Source organism: Halichoeres trimaculatus, unplaced genomic scaffold (genome assembly GCF_033239565.1).
Source record: "Halichoeres trimaculatus isolate MK-OKI-2021-1 unplaced genomic scaffold, fHalTri1.1 fHalTri1_scaffold_2, whole genome shotgun sequence".
Classification (NCBI taxonomy): Eukaryota; Metazoa; Chordata; class Actinopteri; order Labriformes; family Labridae; genus Halichoeres; species Halichoeres trimaculatus.
In genome coordinates this window covers 14,765,875-14,786,842 of record NW_027437180.1, presented here as the reverse complement: position 1 = coordinate 14,786,842, position 20,968 = coordinate 14,765,875, and the positions used below count along the sequence as shown (strand labels likewise).

Below are 20,968 nucleotides of genomic sequence, written 5' to 3'. Positions count from 1 at the left end.
TCCCCCCGTCGTTGTGCGTCACACAAAACAGACCGCGTTGGTGGGAAGCAGCCATTTTGGTTTGGCTCCAACGGCTTCGTTAGAAAAGATGTTGTAAGGATAGCTCGGTCTGCCAAAGATTTACGTCGTAGATTGTAGAGACAGTGAAAGATAACGCCATCAAAATGTCAGCGGACGACTTCCAGACGAAGTACTCCTCTGTAATGGAGGGCATGCTGAAGAGTGCCGTCGCTGAGACCACGAAACTTTTCGAAACTATGGTTGACGAGCTGAAAGCGGAGATCTCTCAAATTAAAAAAGAGAACGAGGACCTCAAGAGAAAATGTAGCCAATTTGAGAATGCGACAAGGCAGACTACAAAAGACAGCCTGGAAAGCGAGTCTAATCCGAGGAAGAGCGACAGTTCCGAGAAACGTGACACAGCTATCCAATGTGGTGAGTCCTGATAACACACACCATGAACTCTCTCAATTCTGAACAAACAACATAAATTTTGAAGAAAATGAAATTAAGGTTGATTGATGGCATGTTTAATGTATTTTATTTAACTGGTGCTCTGTTGTGATTTATATGTAACGGTAAGGCTAGCTTAGCTTAGCTCAGTATTTGCTTCGGCTTGTGATGTAGATCGGGAGGGAAACCATACCATGCTAACAATGCTCGGAGCAGTGGTGAGAACCAAACAAATCAGCAACACTCAGAGGCTGTAACCGCCCGAAAAGGACGGTTAAATGATAACCAGTATACTTCAGATGGTGTTCATGAGCTAATAAGATTTATACACTTTATCGCTCAATAATTTCCCATTTATAACACAGGGTTATTAAAGAATTGGAACTGGTCGATCTGGGACACCATTATGTCATCAGTAAACAGGCTTTAAATAGTCTAGGCTATGTTCACACTGCATATAACAGTGACCCGAGTCTGTGTTTTTTGTTTTCTTTTTTTTTCCCTCAAATTTGACCGAAATCTGCACTGTTTCTGTCTGAGTGAACAATGCAAGCCTCAATGAATCTGACATTACTGAGTCAGATTCGGACCACTTTCAGTTGTGGTATCAATCTGGAGACATATCAGATTTTTTTTTTTTTCAATTGGGACCATGGTTTGAACAGCCAGGTGGCAAAGTGACTTTGAAGTCTGGGGAGACACAAGGTACATTTATGCCCTGCACCTAATCTCTTATTTCACATTCCGGTCCAGATGGTGGCGGTAATGCACTGATTACCCACAATCACCATCAAAGAGACTCCAATGAGGAAGAAGTCCTTTTTAACGTTACCCACTCACAAATATGCTAGCTGCCACTACACGCTATTTTTAATAAAAGACCTTGTGAACATTTATGTTCAACTGAGCATGTAGGTGAGCTGTTCACATTGCAGACAGGCCACATTTAAAGATGTAATTTAACAACCAAAAATTGGCGTGATGGTGAGGGGTTCTTAAATTACCAGAGGTCCCCAAGTGAAGTGTTTTGTATTTTGTACCAAAAAGCTATTGGTACAATTCTGAAGTGATTTCACCTAGATTGGCATAGATTTATTTTTATTTGTTTTTGTTTGTGAAGCAAAAAAATGTAATAACATTTTGTAAAATTTCTTTTGTCACATATGACTTGTAAAAATGTGCACAAATTATGACCATGACTGATTTGCATGGGATTAAAAACACAGAGATTCTCTGTAGATATTACAAAATATCAGCGCTACCCAGCTGAATCTAATCTTATGTAAATGGGGTTAGTCGAGCCTGGATGCTTTCGTGCATCTTACATTTTGACTTGCTACTTTTTTCAAATAACCAGTCTCCTGGTCTTAAAATGACCAGGCTGTTGCAAGGGGCAAGATCCGCTAAGTAAAAATGAAGCCTATGGGGAATTGCTAAAAGTCGCTGCTTGAGGCTGGCTGCAGAAAGACTGGAAGTCACATACACACCTAGCCATAAAAACAGACTTTTATGGCATTAAAAAGCCTATTTACAGCCTGGTTCAAAAAACAGCATGGGTCTAAAGCACTGATATTGCTATCAGAACTCACTGTACGGTGAGTAATTTTTTTTTTTTCTATCTCTGCGGTTTAGAAGTTGGTAGTATTGTTTTATTTTCCAATCAGGGGCACAGCTTAGGTCACGTGACTCCCAGGCACCCTGTAGTTGCTTGAAGTAAAACTCACAGCCGTCAGCATAGCGAATGTGTTTGTGTCCACGGATTGGCCTCATTATAGATTTCAGGAACAGACAGGTGACGTCCTGGATGCTTCGTCCATGTTTTTACAGTCTGTGGATTGTTGACATTCTTTTTTGAAACTCTTATAGACCTCGTTCCTTACCGTGCAATGCTGGTGGAGCAATGTGAACCACTGAAGACCTCAACATGTCCAAACCAGGAGCAGCCATGTGGTTATGACACAATGGAGTATGTATGGCAGGAACACAACTACGAGAATCGTGAAGGGAGAAGCTCTCAGATGGCATTCATACTTGTCAAACAGAATGTGGAACAGGTATGTGACTTAAATACCAAAAAACAACTAAACCAATGGTGGGGTTTGTTTGTGTTACTTTTTTGTTATTTTTTGTTTGTTCACTGCAAAAACGGAAATCTTATCAAGTGTTTTTGTCTTATTTTCAGTAGAAAATGCCTTTTCAGACTTAACATCAGCCACATTCACCCGACCAGTCCAGATAAATGTCTTATTTCAAGTTATTTAAAGACAAAAATGAAGTCTGAATTGCTTGTAACAAGTTAAAAATATCTGCTAATGGATCAAGAAAAAAGTTACTTGTATTAAGACAATATTTTAGTTTTTAGCAAATTTTCTTCTTGTTCCATTGGCAGATTTTTTAACTTGTTACAAGCAATTCAGACCTCATTTTTTTTCTTTCAATAACTTGAATCAAGAAGTTTTTCTGGACTGACAAGTTGAATGTGGCTCATATTGAGTATAAAAAGACAATTTTGACTAAGAATAAGACAGAAACTCTTGATAAGATTTCAGTTTTTGCAGTGTCGTTGTTTCTTTACATTATTGCTCAATTTAAAGTTTTATTACTTTGCAGGACTCTCCCCACCAGACTGTTGTCAAACAAGAAGAAGACGAGCCCATATTGTCATGTGGGCAAGATTTGGGTGAGGAATAAAAAGTTGACAGAATTACAAAAGTATTTGTGAGATTACATTTGTTTTGTGTGACTCTAACTATCCATTTCAAGGCAGGATCACATGTATTCCCTACCATGGGGGAGTAATCTGTGCAGAGTACAGATTAGCTGTGATCCATTGCACTACTACTATTCATCATCTCATATATTTCTATTTTTCTGTTTTACCTAGGTACCAAAGTTGTGACCCCTGCCTGTCAAAATGAAAATGAAAGGCCCAGTACTAACCAGGAATGCACAAGTGCAGAAATGCTGCAGCCCCTAAGAAATGAAGAGGCACAAGTAGGCCCGGAATTGCCTAACACAGAGGAGGACGCTGAAGTTAGTCCACAGATATCAGAAATTAGGACCCAGGGAAAACTCATTACATCCAAAGAGCACCTGTTAGCTGTTGCTCAGAGTTGGTCTGAAGCTGAACTCCAAGAAAACAAGCTGCCATCAGATGGCAAATTATCAGTAAATGAACAAATGGATGCTGGTTGTTCCAACCAACTGGCTGACAAACCCACACCCCCTGAGAAGTCTCAAACAAATGATGAACTGACCATTGGCAAAATGTCAGAAACTGAGACTGACCAACCGGTCCGTCGTAAAAGAGGAAGACCACCAAAGAAAACAAGGCAAAAGCCAGTGAAACAATTACCTCTACCAAAATGTACCTCTAACTCTCAGCAGATCTCCCTGAGCACCAAGGATGGGGCAAGTCAGGCACCATCGCTTCAAGTTTCTTCAACAGTTACAAAACCAAACACTCCAACAACTAAGCCACCCCATGAAGCAACACCTCAGTCCAGAGAACGGCGCACCTCTGCAACTCTTCAAGATGCAATGCTCTTAGTTGAAGCCATGAATCAGTCAACAGACAAGACTGCACCCTCTTCCCCTCAAAGAATAGCAGCAACAACCCAAACCTTACAGACTGTTCATGAGGTACCAGTTGAACCTGAGAAAACCCCAATATCATTTGAAACTGAGGAAGCTACCAGTAATATACCTCTTCAGGCTACCACAGCTGCTGAAGCCCTGGCCCAAAAGGAGATTGTTGCAACAAAACAACAGCCTGCAGCCACTCCATCCTGTACTGATGCATCTTTAATGGCCACACCAACTGCTGCCACTCAAACAAGTGTGCATGCAGTTCAGCAGCAGCATCCCCAAGTAAAACCAGTTGAACACAGTAATAGAGGAGATGTTGTTACTCGAAGAATAATCGTTATGTCAAGATCATCAGCTGCATTGATGCCTTGTAAATTTGCAAGGAAGTCTGCAACCCAACTAACGCCTGTTGTGTCAACAGTCGATGCTGCACAAAACAATACTGAACTGCCAAAGTTGACTCCTACTGAAATACCCCCTGTGAAACCATCCCCTTGCTCCAGTCCCCAGAAAAATGTCTCGATTACACCCAATAAGTCACTCCCCGCCCCTACGACAGATATACAGCCAAGGCCCGTTTCTCAACCAAAAATTGCAATTTTAATTCCAAGACAGCTGTCAGCCGTGGCATTGAAAAAACAGTTAGAGGTCATTGATCTAACAACAAGGGAAGAGTCTGTTAAATCATCAGATACTGATGTAGAGCCACCACAGTTAATACCATCGTCGCAGGATGTTAATAGAGCCACCACAGTAACAACTGCAGAGCTGACTAATACCCTTGAAAACCCAGAACCTTACCAACAAACAATGAATGAACATACACATACTGTTAAGAAATCACAAGCTGCTGTGGTCAGATTAACCAGGCTCCCATTTCCAATGTCAACTAAAGATGCAGCCTTTCTCGTAAGTCTCCACTCAAGTAAAACTTCCAAAACACAGTCCTCACCAGACAAGGATATCACAAAGGAAGAACCACCATCTGTGGTCATATCAACTCCATCAGAGACACAAGTGTCCTCTTCAGAAATCTGTATCAATACAAAAGAAGCTAATGTTGTTGGGTTAGAAACCTCTGTTTTGGATGACTCGGCTGAGAGTGGAGATGTGGCTGCTGAACACTCAACTTCCCAAAAGGAAATGGACACAGCAGTGCAAGATCCTATGTCATCTAGTGCCCCACCGAAAGAACAAAAGTCTTCTGCTGTTATCCACCTTAAGTCCATCAAACCTGGAGACACATCTGACCCGCACTCACAAATGACCAAAGCTCAGTTCCTGGCACAGCTGGCTGTGTCACCCATTCTGCAAGACCAAGAGGAGGTAATGTTTTACTTAACACAACTCCATTTTTCTAGCAATATGACCGCCATAGGAATAATAATTTCTGCACTAGAGACAACTTATTTCAGCAGCCTGAAGTGGTCACTGCACATAAAAACAATGAAGGGTTGTGACAAAGTGACTTTTTAACTGACAGTCAGGTTTTTAAATATTAAAATTGTAGTTGCGTTTGTGCTCAGTGAGTCTTGCCATAAAGGTTGTCAACTTTTTGCAGAAAAGATGCGTGTTCACCACAGTGTAATTTAGATATCAAATTGATTTCTACACAAAACGTCTATAAAATGTTATTTACTGCTTTCCATGTTGTCTTAACTTAAGACTTTTAGAACAGAAGCTTTTACTTTTGTTACGATCATTCTAATTGTCTTTTTTACTTCTGATTACAGCCACCTACTGGTGATTCTGAAGCAGGCGATGCTTCTTGTCCCATGACCAGTGATGAGACATGTCTACAGGAAAATACCCTCGTGGCTAAACTCAGACGTCACCTCAAAACACACTCACAAGCCAGACTCTCCAAGACCAGTCAAGAATTGTGCATTGAAACAGAGATCCTTACTGCAAGTCCAAAGAAACCGGGAAAGAAATTTGATTGCCCAGACGTTAACAGTCAAACTGCTGAACCTATTCCCCACGACCCCAGAAAACAACCAGTTGTGAATAAGACATCTCCAGCTGAGACAAATAACGATACCTCTCCAGGAAGTACAAAGAGATCTAGAATATGTAAAGACAGTTCAAAACCCAAGACGTCTCCAGGTGAACCAGCACCAGTCAGTCCTCAGCGGCTTAGAGCCACAGGTGAATCGACACATGTAAGTCCCAGGAGAACTTGTTCAGGCAGAGATTGTGTTGGTACAAAAAATGTAAATCCCACTTCTGAGAGTCCCAGGAGGTCCAACTCAGCTAGAGAGGGTACAATCTCTTTAAAGAGACAAATTGTTTCTAACAGTCCCAGAAGGTTGAGTCCAACTAAAGAAAGAGCCAGCCTCAGAAAGAGCAAAACTACAACAGTGCAGTCCAGGAGAACTAGTTCATCAAAGGATAGTACCAGTCCAAAAAGGACCATAACATCCAGCCTATCAGCCAACTCTGAAACCCCTAAAATGACTAAAACGGGTTCGACACTGAAAACATCTGTCAATGAATCTTCTATCATCCGCAGGAGGTGCACTTTCTCTAAAGTGAGTCCTCTCACCAAGCTATCTAGAAGTGAATCAGATGTCTCCTCTCCTAGGGGTTGTGACACATCTGCAGATGGTATTCCAACCAAAGGCCTCAAGAGTGACACTAACCTCCACAGTGCGGGATGGTCAAGATTGGCTGAGGATGTCAGGTCGAGTAAGACTGGAGGATCCACTCTAGCGCAGAAACGCAAATTAGGTTCAAGTCCAAATGAGAATTTAACAGGGGCTAGATGCAAAAGGCTAACTAAAGCAGCAAGGACTAAAGCAGAAGCAACAGTACAAAATAAATCACTGGCTAGTTCAGAGGGTTCAAGGAAATTAACAGTTAAAAGTGTGTGGACACCTCCTGTTCTGACTCTCTGTGACACACCTTTTCCAGAACCAAAGAAGTCACCGAACTCAACACCCATAAAAATGGAGATAAAAACTCTGGATTCACCTTTAGTTTACCCTCCCAGCGTTTCTCTCCATCCCATACCTGTCTGGGCACCACCTGTTGTATCACCGTTACAGCCCTTATCTGTCATTGGCTGGCGTTTGCTTAAGAACCAATGTGGGGAGTGTGGGCGCGTCCTTAGCAGCAGTTCTGCCCTGGAGAGCCATGTCAGTCTTCACACAGGTCATCGGCCTTTCTCCTGCAAGCTGTGTGGGAAACGTTTCCCAGACTCTAAGGGTCTTAAACGGCATGGACGGGTGCACCGCAATGGCAGGATCCATATCTGCAAGCAGTGTGGAAAGGGTTTTGTTTACAGTTTTGGCCTCACTAAGCACCTCCAGATGGTTCACAGCAGGATTAAACCTTTTGTCTGCCAGATTTGTAACAAGGGATTCTTCTCAAAGCGGGATGTTGAAGCCCACATACGGATCCACACTGGAGAGAAACCGTTTCACTGCAACCTCTGTGAAAAGAAATTTGCAAGGCGGACAGAACTAAATGTGCATTTGAGGTGGCATAACGGGGAAAAAAGACACTGGTGCCCGTACTGTGGGAAAGGATTTTTAGACATCAACAACCTGAAAAGGCACAAATATACGCACACAGGAGAGAAACCACATTCTTGCCCTCACTGCCCCAAGCACTTCACACAGTCAGGCCACCTGAAGAAACATGTGAGAAATGTACACAAAATTCAATGACAAATGGACAACTAAGCAAATTTTGGTGGTGCATACCATGATCTTTATTCTGAAGGGAAGCAAAAAGTCTTGTAGGTAAAAAAAAAAAATCAAATGTTGTAGTTAGGGAAAAACAGGCTCACAAATCACTTAATGCTTGTTACCTTTTTTTTTTCTTTTTTTCTTTGTTTTAAGTTGAATTGAATTAAGTTTTCTGATTTCTCAGATTGCATTGTAAATTCTTTGAATTTAACGATTATTTGTGATATTTAGATAGGATGATCAATGTTTAAATTGTCTGTAATCTCAGTTTGGAGATGGAATGAAAGTGATGAGCCTAGTAAGAAGACTACAAGATATAGATACCAAAAAGCTAGAAAGGTGTCAGTAACACTTTAGCTGCTCCCTCTATCTACTCTTTATATAAAGCAGAAGTTCAGTAGAAACAGCCTCAGAGACGGACCTCAGTTAACACAGCTGCATGCTTGAATTATCTAACACTTTTCTTTGACACAGTTTCTTCTATTTTGGTAATTTAGAACAGAGTAATGTTGCAGATGAACTGTTTGATAATTTCTGACTGATGGCATATTACTAAGGAATGTAAATTGTTTTGACTGCCATTACAAGGTGACTATGGTGAAAAGAGAAAATTAACGCCATTAAAGTGTTATATCCTTATTTATAGGTAGACATGTAAATATATAGAGGTATTTACTAAACTATGATTTTAATTTTTTTGTTTGTTTTTGGTTTGTTTTTATTTTTTTGGAGGATTTAAAAATATGACATTCAGGGAAAATAATTGTAATGACGCAATAACTTACAAATGTTAACAAGGACTGTAAAGGAGTGCTCATTCTGGAAATAGCATGAAAACTGCAGATGTCACTTTCAAGATGTGATAGTTTTTACATTTGTCACCTTACTGATAATGTTTGAAATGAGGCACAGCCGGGCCTCGGTGTTAGTCATTTGATTAACCATTTGGTCTAAAGTGTCTAAATGGTCAAACTGCCACTGAAACACAAGGGCAAACCTGTAACATCTGTGGAGTGTTAGGAACAGTATACATTAAAGACTGACTTTTACTTCAGTTCATTGGTTTATCTGTCTTTGTTATATTTTCTCTTTCAAAAAAAGAGCAGCCATTTTTTTTTGTTTCCTTTTATAATTCTGAATGCAGATTCTCAGCACACCTGAAGGCACAGGTGAGTAGGACGAGGACGTAACCCAAAATGTGTCCACAAAATTAAAAAAAACAGTTCCCAGACACTGTCACTCTTGTATTTTATTTTTGTTACATTTTGGTCAGTATGACCCTCATCAGACATGAAGGTCATACTGACTGAGTATGACTAAGTTACAGTGCTTCTGAAAAGTATGTACGACACTTGATTTTTTCCACATTGTATTATATTACAGCCTCATTCAATTATTTGCAAGATTTGCAAAATTGTCAAAAATAAAAATTATTTGTACATAGGTATTCACAGCCTGTAACATAAAATGTGAGGCACTGTTTTCAGACTTTTTATTCAGTCCTTTGATTTAGCACAAAACCAAGTCCATGAAGGCTCAAGAACCCGTAGTCATTTCAAGTCATTGGCTTTTGGTCAACTCTTCTGTCTTTTCAATAATTTCATCAACAGTTTCTGTATAATGTTACATGATCTTATTAGAAAATACTTAAACTCTGTAATGTAATCTTACAGTCTGAAATTATGGGCAGAACTGAAACTTCTGTTTTCTACTACAACTGACAACATAATATTAGTTATCATCTCATAACTTTGACTTTGACCACCATAGTGTGCTTGCTGAGCAGTGTTTAGTGAAGCAGCCTGTCACCTCTGGGGAAAAAATGACTCAAGCCATTATTTTTAGAGGGTGTTCATATGAATCCATATAACACAGTAATTAAGAGCTAATGAAGGGGATTTTATTTTGTTCTTCACTTTTATTGTTAGATAATCCACAAATAACAGTTGTAATCTGTTTACCCAGTACTTCAGTACTTCTGACATGGAACACCAGGTGGAGTCTCATCTTAAAGATAAGGCTTCAGGTGGTGAGAGCCAGGTGTACAACCAAAAGCAGGAAGAAATCCGACCTTACTTTTCTGAATAAATGGATCTAAATGCTGCTTCTTTTTCTGAAATGCAGGAAAGCTTTATGAGTATAAAGGTTGTGAAGGGGTCTTAGGGACTTTGAAGAATTATTGTCAGCATTAAATGTTTTGTTACTGCTCATACTGGATCTAAAACCTGAGGGGGTGTTGGTCCAATAAAGTCCACCGACTTTGACCAAGGAATGAATGAGGGCAAAGGACAGTAGGTCTCACCATGAGGAACTTTTTGAGGCAGATTGTTGTACTTTATTTGTCATGTGGTGTTTCTTACACACACAAAAAGAGGGAAAAATAGAACATACAACATTACAGATCAATTTGATACTCTGTTTATAAGAAATTCACGTAAAACCAGGTGCATAAGTGAAACTTAGAAGACCTATTTTTTCATCTAAAAGTCTACCTCAGATTCTGTTTCCCACAATGCACAGCACTAATAATGTTTGTCTCCCTTTCCTTGTTATGGTGGGTAAAACTCAGTTTTAGGTGCGTTACTGCCTCTACAGAGCACAACTGCAATACTACAATGGTAATGCCAAAACAACATCGCTTCTGGTAGATTTTCTTGACAATACATGCATCACAGGTAACTGTTCATGAATGTGAAAATGATTGATTGTCAAATATCAAGTCATACCTTTAAAATCACGAAGTGACTTCTGTCTGAAGCACTACTTTTTAACATTTTGTTAACCTGACTGATTAAGATTCCAAAGTATCCAAAAACTAACATGGCCCTGGTTAGGAAACAGCAGAATACCACATCACAGGTTGTATTTAGTTGTATGTTGATAAAATGACCTTCTCCGTGATGTAATGTGATGTCTGTCGTGAAGCTGCAAAAGAAGGGTCGAGCAATGAAATCACTTTCCAGTAGCTGGGCTTTGGGTAATATGTCATCACAGAGGTCTTTAACATAAATCAGAAATTCACTTCATCAGATAAAACATCAAAGATAAGAGTCCTAAATATTTTCAAAGTTTTCTTGGAACATCCTCAACAAATATGCAGTGTGATCATGCAAAGACACTCACACTTTTTGTATTTATATGCTATTTTTTATGTTGTTTTCCTTTTTTTTGTTTGTTTTTATTACATATTGATTTCCAAGTAGGATAGCAAATTTTTAATATTTAGTGTATGGAGCCTTGACATTTTCATACCCAACCCATTTATCTCTCTGCGCTACCTTAAGTGTACTGTTCAATAGAAAATGCGCCTGAGTCACTGGACCTCATGATGGTCTCATTATGTCTGAGGGACAGCTGTGAGCGGTACAACCCATTTCCAGCAGAATGAAGTGGACTGTCAGACACCTGCAGGGGGAAAAGAGAAACAGAAGGAGCAATGTTAGATACAACATTATTGATTTAACACCTCTGCTCACAAAGTGGCTTTATTTTCTTTAGTGTTGTTTTGATCTCCTGATTTAATGACTTGTTAATGCTGACAAACCTGCACAGAATCAACAAACAAATGTAAGACACTCATTCTGCTGAGCCTATTCACTTTCTTTTACTTGATTCATTTTCAATTTTTTTGGTCTGCAATCACAAACCAGAAATACCCATGGGGTTTGACAAATGAAGAACAGCAGTAAAATTAAATTCCTTTAACAGCCAGCAGGGGGCGACTTGCTGCTTTGACTGATTGTATGCAAATTTCCCTCCTCCTTGCTTATTTATTTCCCTCAAAATCTAGTTTCAAGTCTTCCTTATTACAGCATCACATTAATTTTGTCAGTCATGGTCCAATTAACAGAACAAATATATCTGAGACTTCAGTGAATCACTATACTGGAAAAGTATTTTTACATGTTAAAAAAAAAATTTCATTCAATTAATTAATTGATTGATACACTCAAGTAGCTGATGGAGTTTAATTTTACAGCATTAAAAAAAAAACAGATAACCTTATGTAGCATAGCATAAGGATGCCCTACCAGTGGAGCTAATGCCTGTTTTGACATTAAAGCAGAATGCATTCCTCATTTATTTATTTTCTTATTTATTTTCTTTATCTGCATACGACACACTTCAAGCTTTTAACTACAAGTCTGTTAGAAGTCGAAGAGAGCAGGAACAGGACAGGATTAGGGGAAATAGCAACCACATGTGCCATGATGTTGAGGAGCCTGCAGAAACAGGTTACAGGTCTTGTGGAGGGTAAGCAGTGTTAGCTTTAACACTGGGTGTTTTCCAAACCATCCACGATACTAGCAGTACTTGGTGATGCGGTGGGAAAGAACAAACTGCAGTATACCAAATATCATATTGATCTGTGAAAATTTCTCAGTATGCAACGGGCCAGTCTACCTCATATTGTTTCCCACAGTGCACCATGCTAATGTTCTTTTCTTTTTCTGTTTATTGTGGTTAGCACTTAGGTTCAGGTGAATTAGTGCCACCTACTGGAATGGGTTAGCATTATAACTACAAAAGGGTTTAAGGGTTACCGACACAGAAGTGAAGTGATGCAAAAGGAACAACGGGAAAATCTTGACACTTCTTGTCTTAAAAGAGGATTTTACTCCTGGATGATACCAAAGCGTTTTTTCCAACAGGTGTTATAAAAGGTCAGTCTGTCCCTGATTTAATTTTCATAAGCAACAATTGGCTAAAATCCTCTGAGGTTAACTTAAGCTGTAATGCATTTTCATGGTAACTGAATATTTTACCTCTTCAAATTTCTTGGCCTTGTACTGCTCGGCTCCTTTCAGAAAGTTCAGCAGTATGATGTCGCACAGCACTGTGCCCTTAAAAAAAAAACAAAAGTCAAGTTATAAGTCATTGGGTAACAGTGTTTTGAGAGTATGTCTGTTTAGTTGAGGTTTAATTATTTGTTTAGGCACAAGAAACAGTTTTTACATCATCCTCAGTGGCGGATGGTGAAAAGTATGTACCGGACTGAGTTTTTAAAAACTAGCCCACCACAATTTGACACAAACTGCAGGATACCACACAAATCATCCACATACACATTTCATAGCAAATCTCTTGATCCTGTTATTAATGTCACGCATGTTTGACAGTTTAATGTCTGGCTGATCCAGTCCAGTCCCTATAATTCCTAACTTTTCTCTTTAAGTGTTCCCTTAGAGTGTTTACAGAGTCAGTGCCCACCATCAGTCTTAAACCACCAAGTCTGACTCAATTTAGCCAAAGGGCGAACTCAGAATCTCCCTTCAGAGATTGTTTTTGACAACACTGATCGGCCAAATTCACGTTTCTGTGCATGTGTCTTGCCCCAGCGACAGTCACTTGGTGGCTATTTTTCTCTGCTTTTGGGACGCTGGAAAAAGTATCCAAATCGCAGAGACAAATAGCCCAATGCTCTTTTAGTAGCAGGGTGGTTGGTGCCCTAGCGCCCTCTATTGGCCAGCCACCACTGACTAGTGAAGTCGCATTCCAAAGTTGCTAGTGTACCACTGTCTCAGCAAATGTCTGAAAAGTGGGGGTGAATCACAGAAGGGAACTCAGTTTTTTGTTGGTGTTTCTCATTAAGTTACTTTTTGCATGCCCCGTGCCAGGTTCACTTGTGATACTCACCACTCCCACTGATGTGAAGGCTGCAACCATGTTGATGAGGGTAGGGATCATGTTGAACTTCCCAGCCTTCACAGGAGGAACAGGTTTTATCAACAAGTCTCGCACAACATTAACAAATTAGAAGTGGCTCTGAAACTGGCTTGACCCAGTGCAACTCTTACGAGGAATGTGCTCATTACTGTTCTAAAACCTGTTGACAAATGGATAAATGCACCTTCCGTAGCTGTGTCAAAAACTAGCCGCATAAATATTTATTGAAATCCTTTGCCTGTTTTATTTGTATGTACCTTTTTCTAAGTACACAAGAATTGCTTATTGTTAATTGATGTCAAAAGATGTAGGGCACAAATGACCTAGTGCTCTAGGTTAAACCCCATTGTGTTTATCCTTGAGCAGGTGGTTTGGGTTCGAGTTTTCAAGTCCAACCTGTGGCCTGTTTCCCATATGTCATTCCCCACTCTTGCCTTGTTTCCTAATCTATCCACTGTCCTATCCTCTCTCTGATTAAAACAAGCCGAAAAAAATAGGTTGACAAAAATTTTTAAAAAGGCTGATACAATCACACACATCAGTGTATACTCACATTTCCATTGACCAGGACATCAAATCGTATGGCGTAGGCTTTGACTAGAGTTCGGTAGTCTGTCCCATTCTCCGTCTTGTAGTATTTAGCAAATCTGTTCACACATTAGAACCACAGATATCACAGAAAACGTTTCAGCTCATGAATCGCAGAAGAAAGTGATGTGTGACAACCGTTTCTGGTTCAAAAACATATAAATATATTACATTTTATTCTGATACTTTATATAAAACTATACAATGAATTTGGTTAAAATGTGAAAAAGTTCACGTAATGGTGCTATGACATTATGACGTTTTATAATAATGTAAACCTTTCACATTATACTTACCATATTATCATCCAAAGTGCTCAGAGTCTTCACACAAGCAGAGTTGAATCAAATCATATAAGTGATCCATATTCCTTGATTTAACTATTTGTTTTCCTTTTCCCCAATGAATGAGTTAACAACATGTGTTTTCATGTTAAAACATGAAACCTTTTATCGTGTAATAATATACATTTTCATGTATCGCGTTCCAGTGAGATAAATAGATAGCTTCATCATTATAACAAGAAAAGTTTCAAGTTATAAGAAAGTCATTTTTTTATTATTTTAATGAGAGAAAATATCTTATTATATGAAAAGTATCTTATTTCAACATCTTGTTTTTGTTTTGTTTTGCTGCCGTGGCAGCAATATGTTTCTATACTTTCCTTTCCTTTACATATTATATAAGAGATATACATGTGTATGCCTTATGAGATAAAAGCTGGTCGGTCAGTGAAAAACTGTAGGAAATTAGTGTTAACATTTTGGAACCAAACATTAAAAATAAATATATTTTTGGCATTTGCAGTGAGACCACTTGCTTTTAGTTTTGAGAGTAATACTGTACTTGCTGATACAGTTGTGACTTTTGACAGGTGTCCTTAGAGACTTGCGACTCTTAAATAACTTTGACTCTGTTGTGATACTTTTTGTTGTTAAAAATAAAATACACATACAAAAAAGTATAAAATTTCAATATAAAAGAGTAAGTAGATGAGCCAGCGCCCCAGCAGCCAAAAAATGACACACCTGAAGTTGTAGCCAGGCGAGACGTTGGTCTTCTGGGACATGGCATCGAGTCGAGTGAATGAGTAGGAGGGGTTACACTCATCATCTGACTTGTCCAGATCACAGATCCAGCCGATCTTTATTCCAATCACTCCCCCCTGACAGAGATGTAAAATTAGATCACAGATGATATTTTGAAGAAGGTGGTGTGGTATTTATAGCCCTCAAAACAAACAGGACTTATATTTTCCTTAAATGACTTGAAGGATCAGGTACAGTTTCAATCTAACACGCTCTGGTTCAGATCCATATCACTTCAGCTTATCGATTCCAGTTTGTAGATGTTCCTGTTTTGCTTTTACAAGTGTAATGAACGAGTGCACATCGGTGAGTTTTATGATGTGCACCCAGAGACCAAGTTGAGAGAAGCACCTCAATTCTACCAAACTCTGACAATGAATCTTTGAGGTTAAAAATGATCTATGCGACTGAATTCTCTCAAAAACTTGTGTGATGTGATGCTGATAAAAGTGAGAGAAATTAGAGTTTGACAGAAGATAAGCCTGACAGGAAACAAACTAAAGGTTCCCAGATTACTGGGGAATAACCCTTAAAACAGAGCGAGTTATTAGACAAGTCTCAGGTTTCATTGAGCAATAAAAAAGCAAGATAAGTAAGTCATACAGCCTGAATTTATGAATCAGTATCAACTTAGAAACCAGAAAATCCTCTTGAATGCAGTTTTCCCAGACCTCTGGACTTTACCTTGTTTGCCAGATTGGTGAAGTTCTGCTCTGCATAGCGGACCACGTCCCCAACTCTGAAGATGGGACAGTAGGTGTTGTTTACCCTGTCAAACTTGCATTCTTTGATGTATTTGTCAGTAATGGTAGATGGAAAGTTCCCTCTGCACAGAGACAGACACATGTCCTCATATTAATATGCTATCTGCAGGGCTGTCAGCATCAGGTTTAACATCAGAACAGACTTACTTTGTGTAGTTGAAGGTTGGGAAGCGAATGCTATTCTTAATGAAAACGGTGAAATTTTCCACCTCCATCATCGGTGTACTGTGAGGGTGAAAAACAGAGGAATAAAGGTGAAAGGTCAGGGGGTCATTCAAACCTTATCAAGGAGTGAACTTGTTAAATTCTTTTTTGTTTGTTTTTTGTTGCTCACTTTAAGGGGGGGATGGGGGGGTTAAACCTTTGAATACACTTTGATGAGTTTCTGTATGTTTTTGTGTCTGTATGTCTTTTTTAATTAATTAATTAATTAATTATTTTTTTTCTTTATCAAAACACTCTCTTCTTATACAGTCTATGGAATACACCAGAGATCTCCAGTCTGTCTCAGCTCTGTTGCATGTTGACTGCGTGCTCTCACTATATATATATATATATATATATATATATATATATATATATATATATATATATATATATATATATATATATATATATATATATACATACACACACACACACACACACACACATATATATATATATATATATATATATATATGTGTGTGTGTGTGTGTATGTATATATATATGTGTGTGTGTGTGTGTGTGTGTGTGTATGTATATATATATATATATATATATATATATATATATATATATATATATATATATATATATGTGTGTGTGTGTGTGTGTGTGTGTATGTATATATATATATATATATATATATATATATATATATATATATATATATATATATATATATATATATATATATATATATATATATATATATATATATATATATATATATATATATATATATATATATATATATGAGAAGTTCAGCCCCTGCACTGCAAAAAAACTGAAACCTTAAAATGTCATAATGTTACCAAACCTGAAATTTTATCAAGTGTTTCTGTTTTATCTTAAGTAAGAATTGTCTAATCACACTTGATATGAGCCACATCCAGCTTATCAGTCCAGAAAAATGTCTTGTTTTAAGTTATCTAAAGACAAAAAGGAAATCTTATTTGCGCCAGTGGAACAAGAAAAAAATTCTAGGTACTAGAATGATTTCTTAAAACAAGTAACATTTCTCGTTTCATTGGCAGATTTTTTTTAACTTATTACAAGCAATTCAGACCTCATTTTGTCTTTAAATAACTTGAAACGACACATTACCTGGACTGATCAGGTGAATGTGGCTCATATTTAGTCTAATAAGACATTTTTGCCTGAAAATAAGAAAAAACACTGGGCAAGATTTCAGTTTTTTGCAGTGTGACCAATATATTGTGGCATAGTGGGTCTGATACAATTTTTGGTATGTGTAGAATATGAATCAATAGGTAATAATGAGATACAAAGGTTGTTTTAGCTGCATCAAGACCTGACATGGTATGTCGCAAATTCGCCACAACAGGCATCAAGGGGTTAAATATGTCAGTATGCTTTAAAATGTGTTCAACACTAACCCAGCTGAACTGTAAATCCCAACCCTGTTCTCCTTCGTTGTATCAAATCAATATCTTTCATCATTACAGCAGCAGTAAAAAGCATCTTCATCGCCCCATGCTGAGCATCATCTTACGTTTTGATGGTGTCAATCTCAGCAGGACACCATCCTTTTATCTCACACATCTTGATGGTTGAGTTGAACCTAACACACCTCCCTGTGAGGATGCCTGTGCAGAGCAAGAAACACTTTAATGCACTGTGGAAAGGCAAATTTAAGTTGATTACAGATCAATTTAGAATTTGATATGCAGAGAGGTGATTAAAGGGACAGAAAAGGTCTCACCATAACTTCCCTGCCTGTTGACGAATCGGTCACAATCCTTGTCCTTGGTACAGTTGTACCTTTTCTCAGACTGAGACACACAATCACAATCACCATCACACTTGTAAAAGCTCTGCTAGTGATAATCTAAACTGTAATCTAAAGATGTCTGAATAAACAAACGGGAATGCATGGTTTTTGCTTAAAAGAGTCACAGATTTTACCTCAGGACAGTATCCTTGGACCTGGTTCTCTGTTGTGATCATTTTGGTGATGAGACAGAAAACCGAAGCTCCCTGAGGGACAAGAATATAAATTTTAATATAAAATGTTAGTTTAATGCAGATGATAAGGTTATTTAGAGAGGTTAAAAAAATTCGTTAGTGTAGCCTTTCACAATATTATAACTGAAAGGACTGATGCTCAGGGCGTTTTTTGCTGAGGGGGTGTGTCCACAGAGCCTGGCACTAATTAGTTTTTAGCACTCCAGGTCTAAAAATGTCTCTGATTCTGTTGCTGCTTTGTCTTCTCATTATCAAAGTTCAAGTATATTAATGCTAAAAGGCTCAATGTCTCTATTTCATACTAATCAAAGCAAAGAAGGGGCGGGGCCTCACATAGAGTTGTCTGCAGCAATAATGGAGGTTTGTAAGGAGGAGAAAGTAACCACATTTTTCTTTAACGTTCACTTTTAAGGTACAGCTGCTACCAATGCTGGAACTTAGGTTCATTCTTTTATACATACAAACTTGAATTTGATAAAAGGAAACATGAAGCATGCAGAGAATTTTGAAACAGACTCAATAGTCCCTGACAGAAGAGGAAGTGCTGCTGACAACTTTTGTAACCCGATAACAGTGTGTGTCTGTCAGAGGCGCTCTGATACTGAGGTGGGAAGTGCTGAGCCAAGTGGACAAAGGTCCTAAGTCCCTTATCTTCAATACATTTAACCAGCAGGCAAGGCAAGTTAATTTATAAAGCAACATTAATTCAACAGTAAATCAAGGTGCTTTACAGAGTTGATCAAAAGAAGTGTCTTTCACAGCATCTAGATATATCTCGCAGAGGAAACAAACAAACTCAGTTTCTTGAATGGCTTCATCAACAAGTTCAAGTATCTCAATTTGGACTCTACATTAATTCACTTACAGGAGATAATCACATCATTTATTATTTAATCCAACACAGATGATTTTTTGTTTTGTTTTGTTTTGTTTTGTTTTGTTTTGTTTTGTTTTGTTTTGTTTTGTTTTGTTTTGTTTTGTTTTGTTTTGTTTTGTTTTGTTTTGTTTTGTGTTTGCAGCCTTTTTACTTTGTTTTATGACTCTTACATCCTTAAATCTATTAAAAAAACTTCTGCAGAATGAGAGCTTTATAACACCTTAACGGTAACATTGTCTTTTTCATTTCCATTTCATAATGACATGAAATGTAATGATGAAATTAATTAGAGGAAATGGATATTTCGATCGTCCACCTTGTTGGACAGACCTCCAAGAAACAGCAAAACAGAGCTGTGACTGCATTTTACTCAACCCCATGCACATTGTGAACGGGATTTATTTAGGAACTGTGCCAAGTGTTTTTGACTTTTATCTGTTCTTATTTTTTTTTTTGTTTTACCAACAAAGACACTACTGATGTGAATTAAAGTCAGAAATGCAAACAGTGTTAAGTATGTAAAAAGGTTGGTTAACATTTAAATACGTAAGTAAGGGGATAAGGAAGTCGATGTGGGAGTGCATGTGTTCCCACCTGAGTAGGTGTCACATAGTCTGCCACATCCATCACTTTGTTGTTGTAGACTCCAAAACCTTTGACCTTTGTCATCACTGAAGATTCAACTGCCGTGTCTCTCACCTGGTATGCCTTCTCATAGAGGAACACCCACCTGAAACACATGCACACATGCACACACACACACACACACACACACACACACACACACACACACACACACACTCACAAACACACACACACACACACACACACACACACACACACACACACACACACACACACACACACACACACACACACACACACACACACACATAAATTTGTGCATGTGTGCCAAACAAGTTGCATCACTAAGACTAAATCCTATCAGTCATGTGTCATCCACACCTCTGCTGTACACAAGCTGTTATAACTATAAAATAAGAATACATTAGTGTAAATGTGTGACATTAAAAGTAAGAAATATCTAAAATTACACAAAATCAAATGTTTTTCCTCTGATTCTAATTATTAGTCAGATATTGTTCATTGCATTGTCAAATTCTAAGTCTACTGAGAGGTGGTTTTGTTTTTATTGTTCATGCACTGGAGATTTTCTGTCAAATAGTTCATGTTTGTGATATAAAAATAAATCCTAAATGTTAAACTAAATAAGATAAATTGAAAATTAAAAAAAGACATAATTTTGTTGATTTCTTTAAGATGAGCATGAATTCAATTTTTACTCAAACAAGGAAACACTCACCCGACAAAGTATGTGATGATGAGGAGCTGGACAACACGGTTTATGATGCCAATGGTCCAGCTCTTCACGACAACTGACTTTGTGGTTTCATAAGTGAAGAAGTCTGTGATACACGACCACATCCTCGCTGTGTGGGTATGCTGATAAAAATGAGTGGAAAAAAAAGACTCCCAAAGATTATAGTTTGATTTTTGTTGTAGAAAAGAAAGATATCTCCACCAGATGTTGATCAATGACTGAGACTGAACACTAAATGAAGCAGCTGTCGGTGTTCAAAAATTAAGATTCCTAAATTTTTTAAATCTACAAAGTACAGATCAAAAATGCCAGGTTCAATGATAAGAGAAAGAAATCTAAATCCAGCAGCTGTTTGTCCTCTGAAAAAAAGCTCCAAAGCAAATGTCTTTGAGTCTCAATCTGAGGCTTTCTTCCTGTAACTTCAGACCTTTTAAGTCACGATGATTAACATGTCAGCAAGTAAACAGCCCCCTCACCCTCTCGCTTTGTCTTCATCTCTGCCTCTACTCTGCTTCTTCTTTCCTCTTCTCTTTCTCCCTCCCTCTTCTTTATCTCCAGTTTCCCCAGAAGTGGCTCCTTAACCCCCACCCCTTCTCATCTCCATCTCCCATCTTTTTCTTGGAATAACATCAAGATTCCACACAAAGATTTCTGGTCATTGAAAGCTTAAAACTAGATTTAGGAAAATCTTATACCTGGTTTTGGAAATCTAGATAA

General features: G+C 38.2%; 2 protein-coding genes across 2 annotated transcripts; one reads left to right on the top strand and one right to left on the bottom strand.

Moving 5' to 3' along the window:
• The first annotated feature begins 9 nt into the window (after window positions 1–9).
• LOC141801711 (uncharacterized) lies at window positions 10–8,946 on the top strand. Its single transcript, XM_074684900.1, has 5 exons — window positions 10–435; window positions 2,320–2,507; window positions 3,064–3,133; window positions 3,338–5,367; window positions 5,775–8,946. The coding sequence occupies exons 1-5, from the start codon at window positions 165–167 to the stop codon at window positions 7,710–7,712; spliced, it is 4,497 nt and encodes a 1,498-aa protein (XP_074541001.1). The 5' UTR covers window positions 10–164; the 3' UTR covers window positions 7,713–8,946.
• An 822-nt stretch (window positions 8,947–9,768) lies between these two features.
• Window positions 9,769–20,760, bottom strand: p2rx3b (purinergic receptor P2X, ligand-gated ion channel, 3b). The gene is made up of 12 exons (XM_074695169.1): window positions 20,234–20,760; window positions 19,504–19,639; window positions 17,973–18,044; window positions 17,770–17,839; window positions 17,560–17,653; window positions 15,988–16,065; window positions 15,761–15,902; window positions 15,017–15,153; window positions 13,954–14,047; window positions 13,371–13,436; window positions 12,500–12,577; window positions 9,769–11,138 (listed from the first exon to the last, which is right to left on the bottom strand). Exons 1-12 carry the CDS (start codon window positions 20,353–20,355, stop codon window positions 11,013–11,015), a joined length of 1,215 nt encoding a protein of 404 aa, XP_074551270.1. The 5' UTR covers window positions 20,356–20,760; the 3' UTR covers window positions 9,769–11,012.
• Window positions 20,761–20,968: the final 208 nt, after the last annotated feature.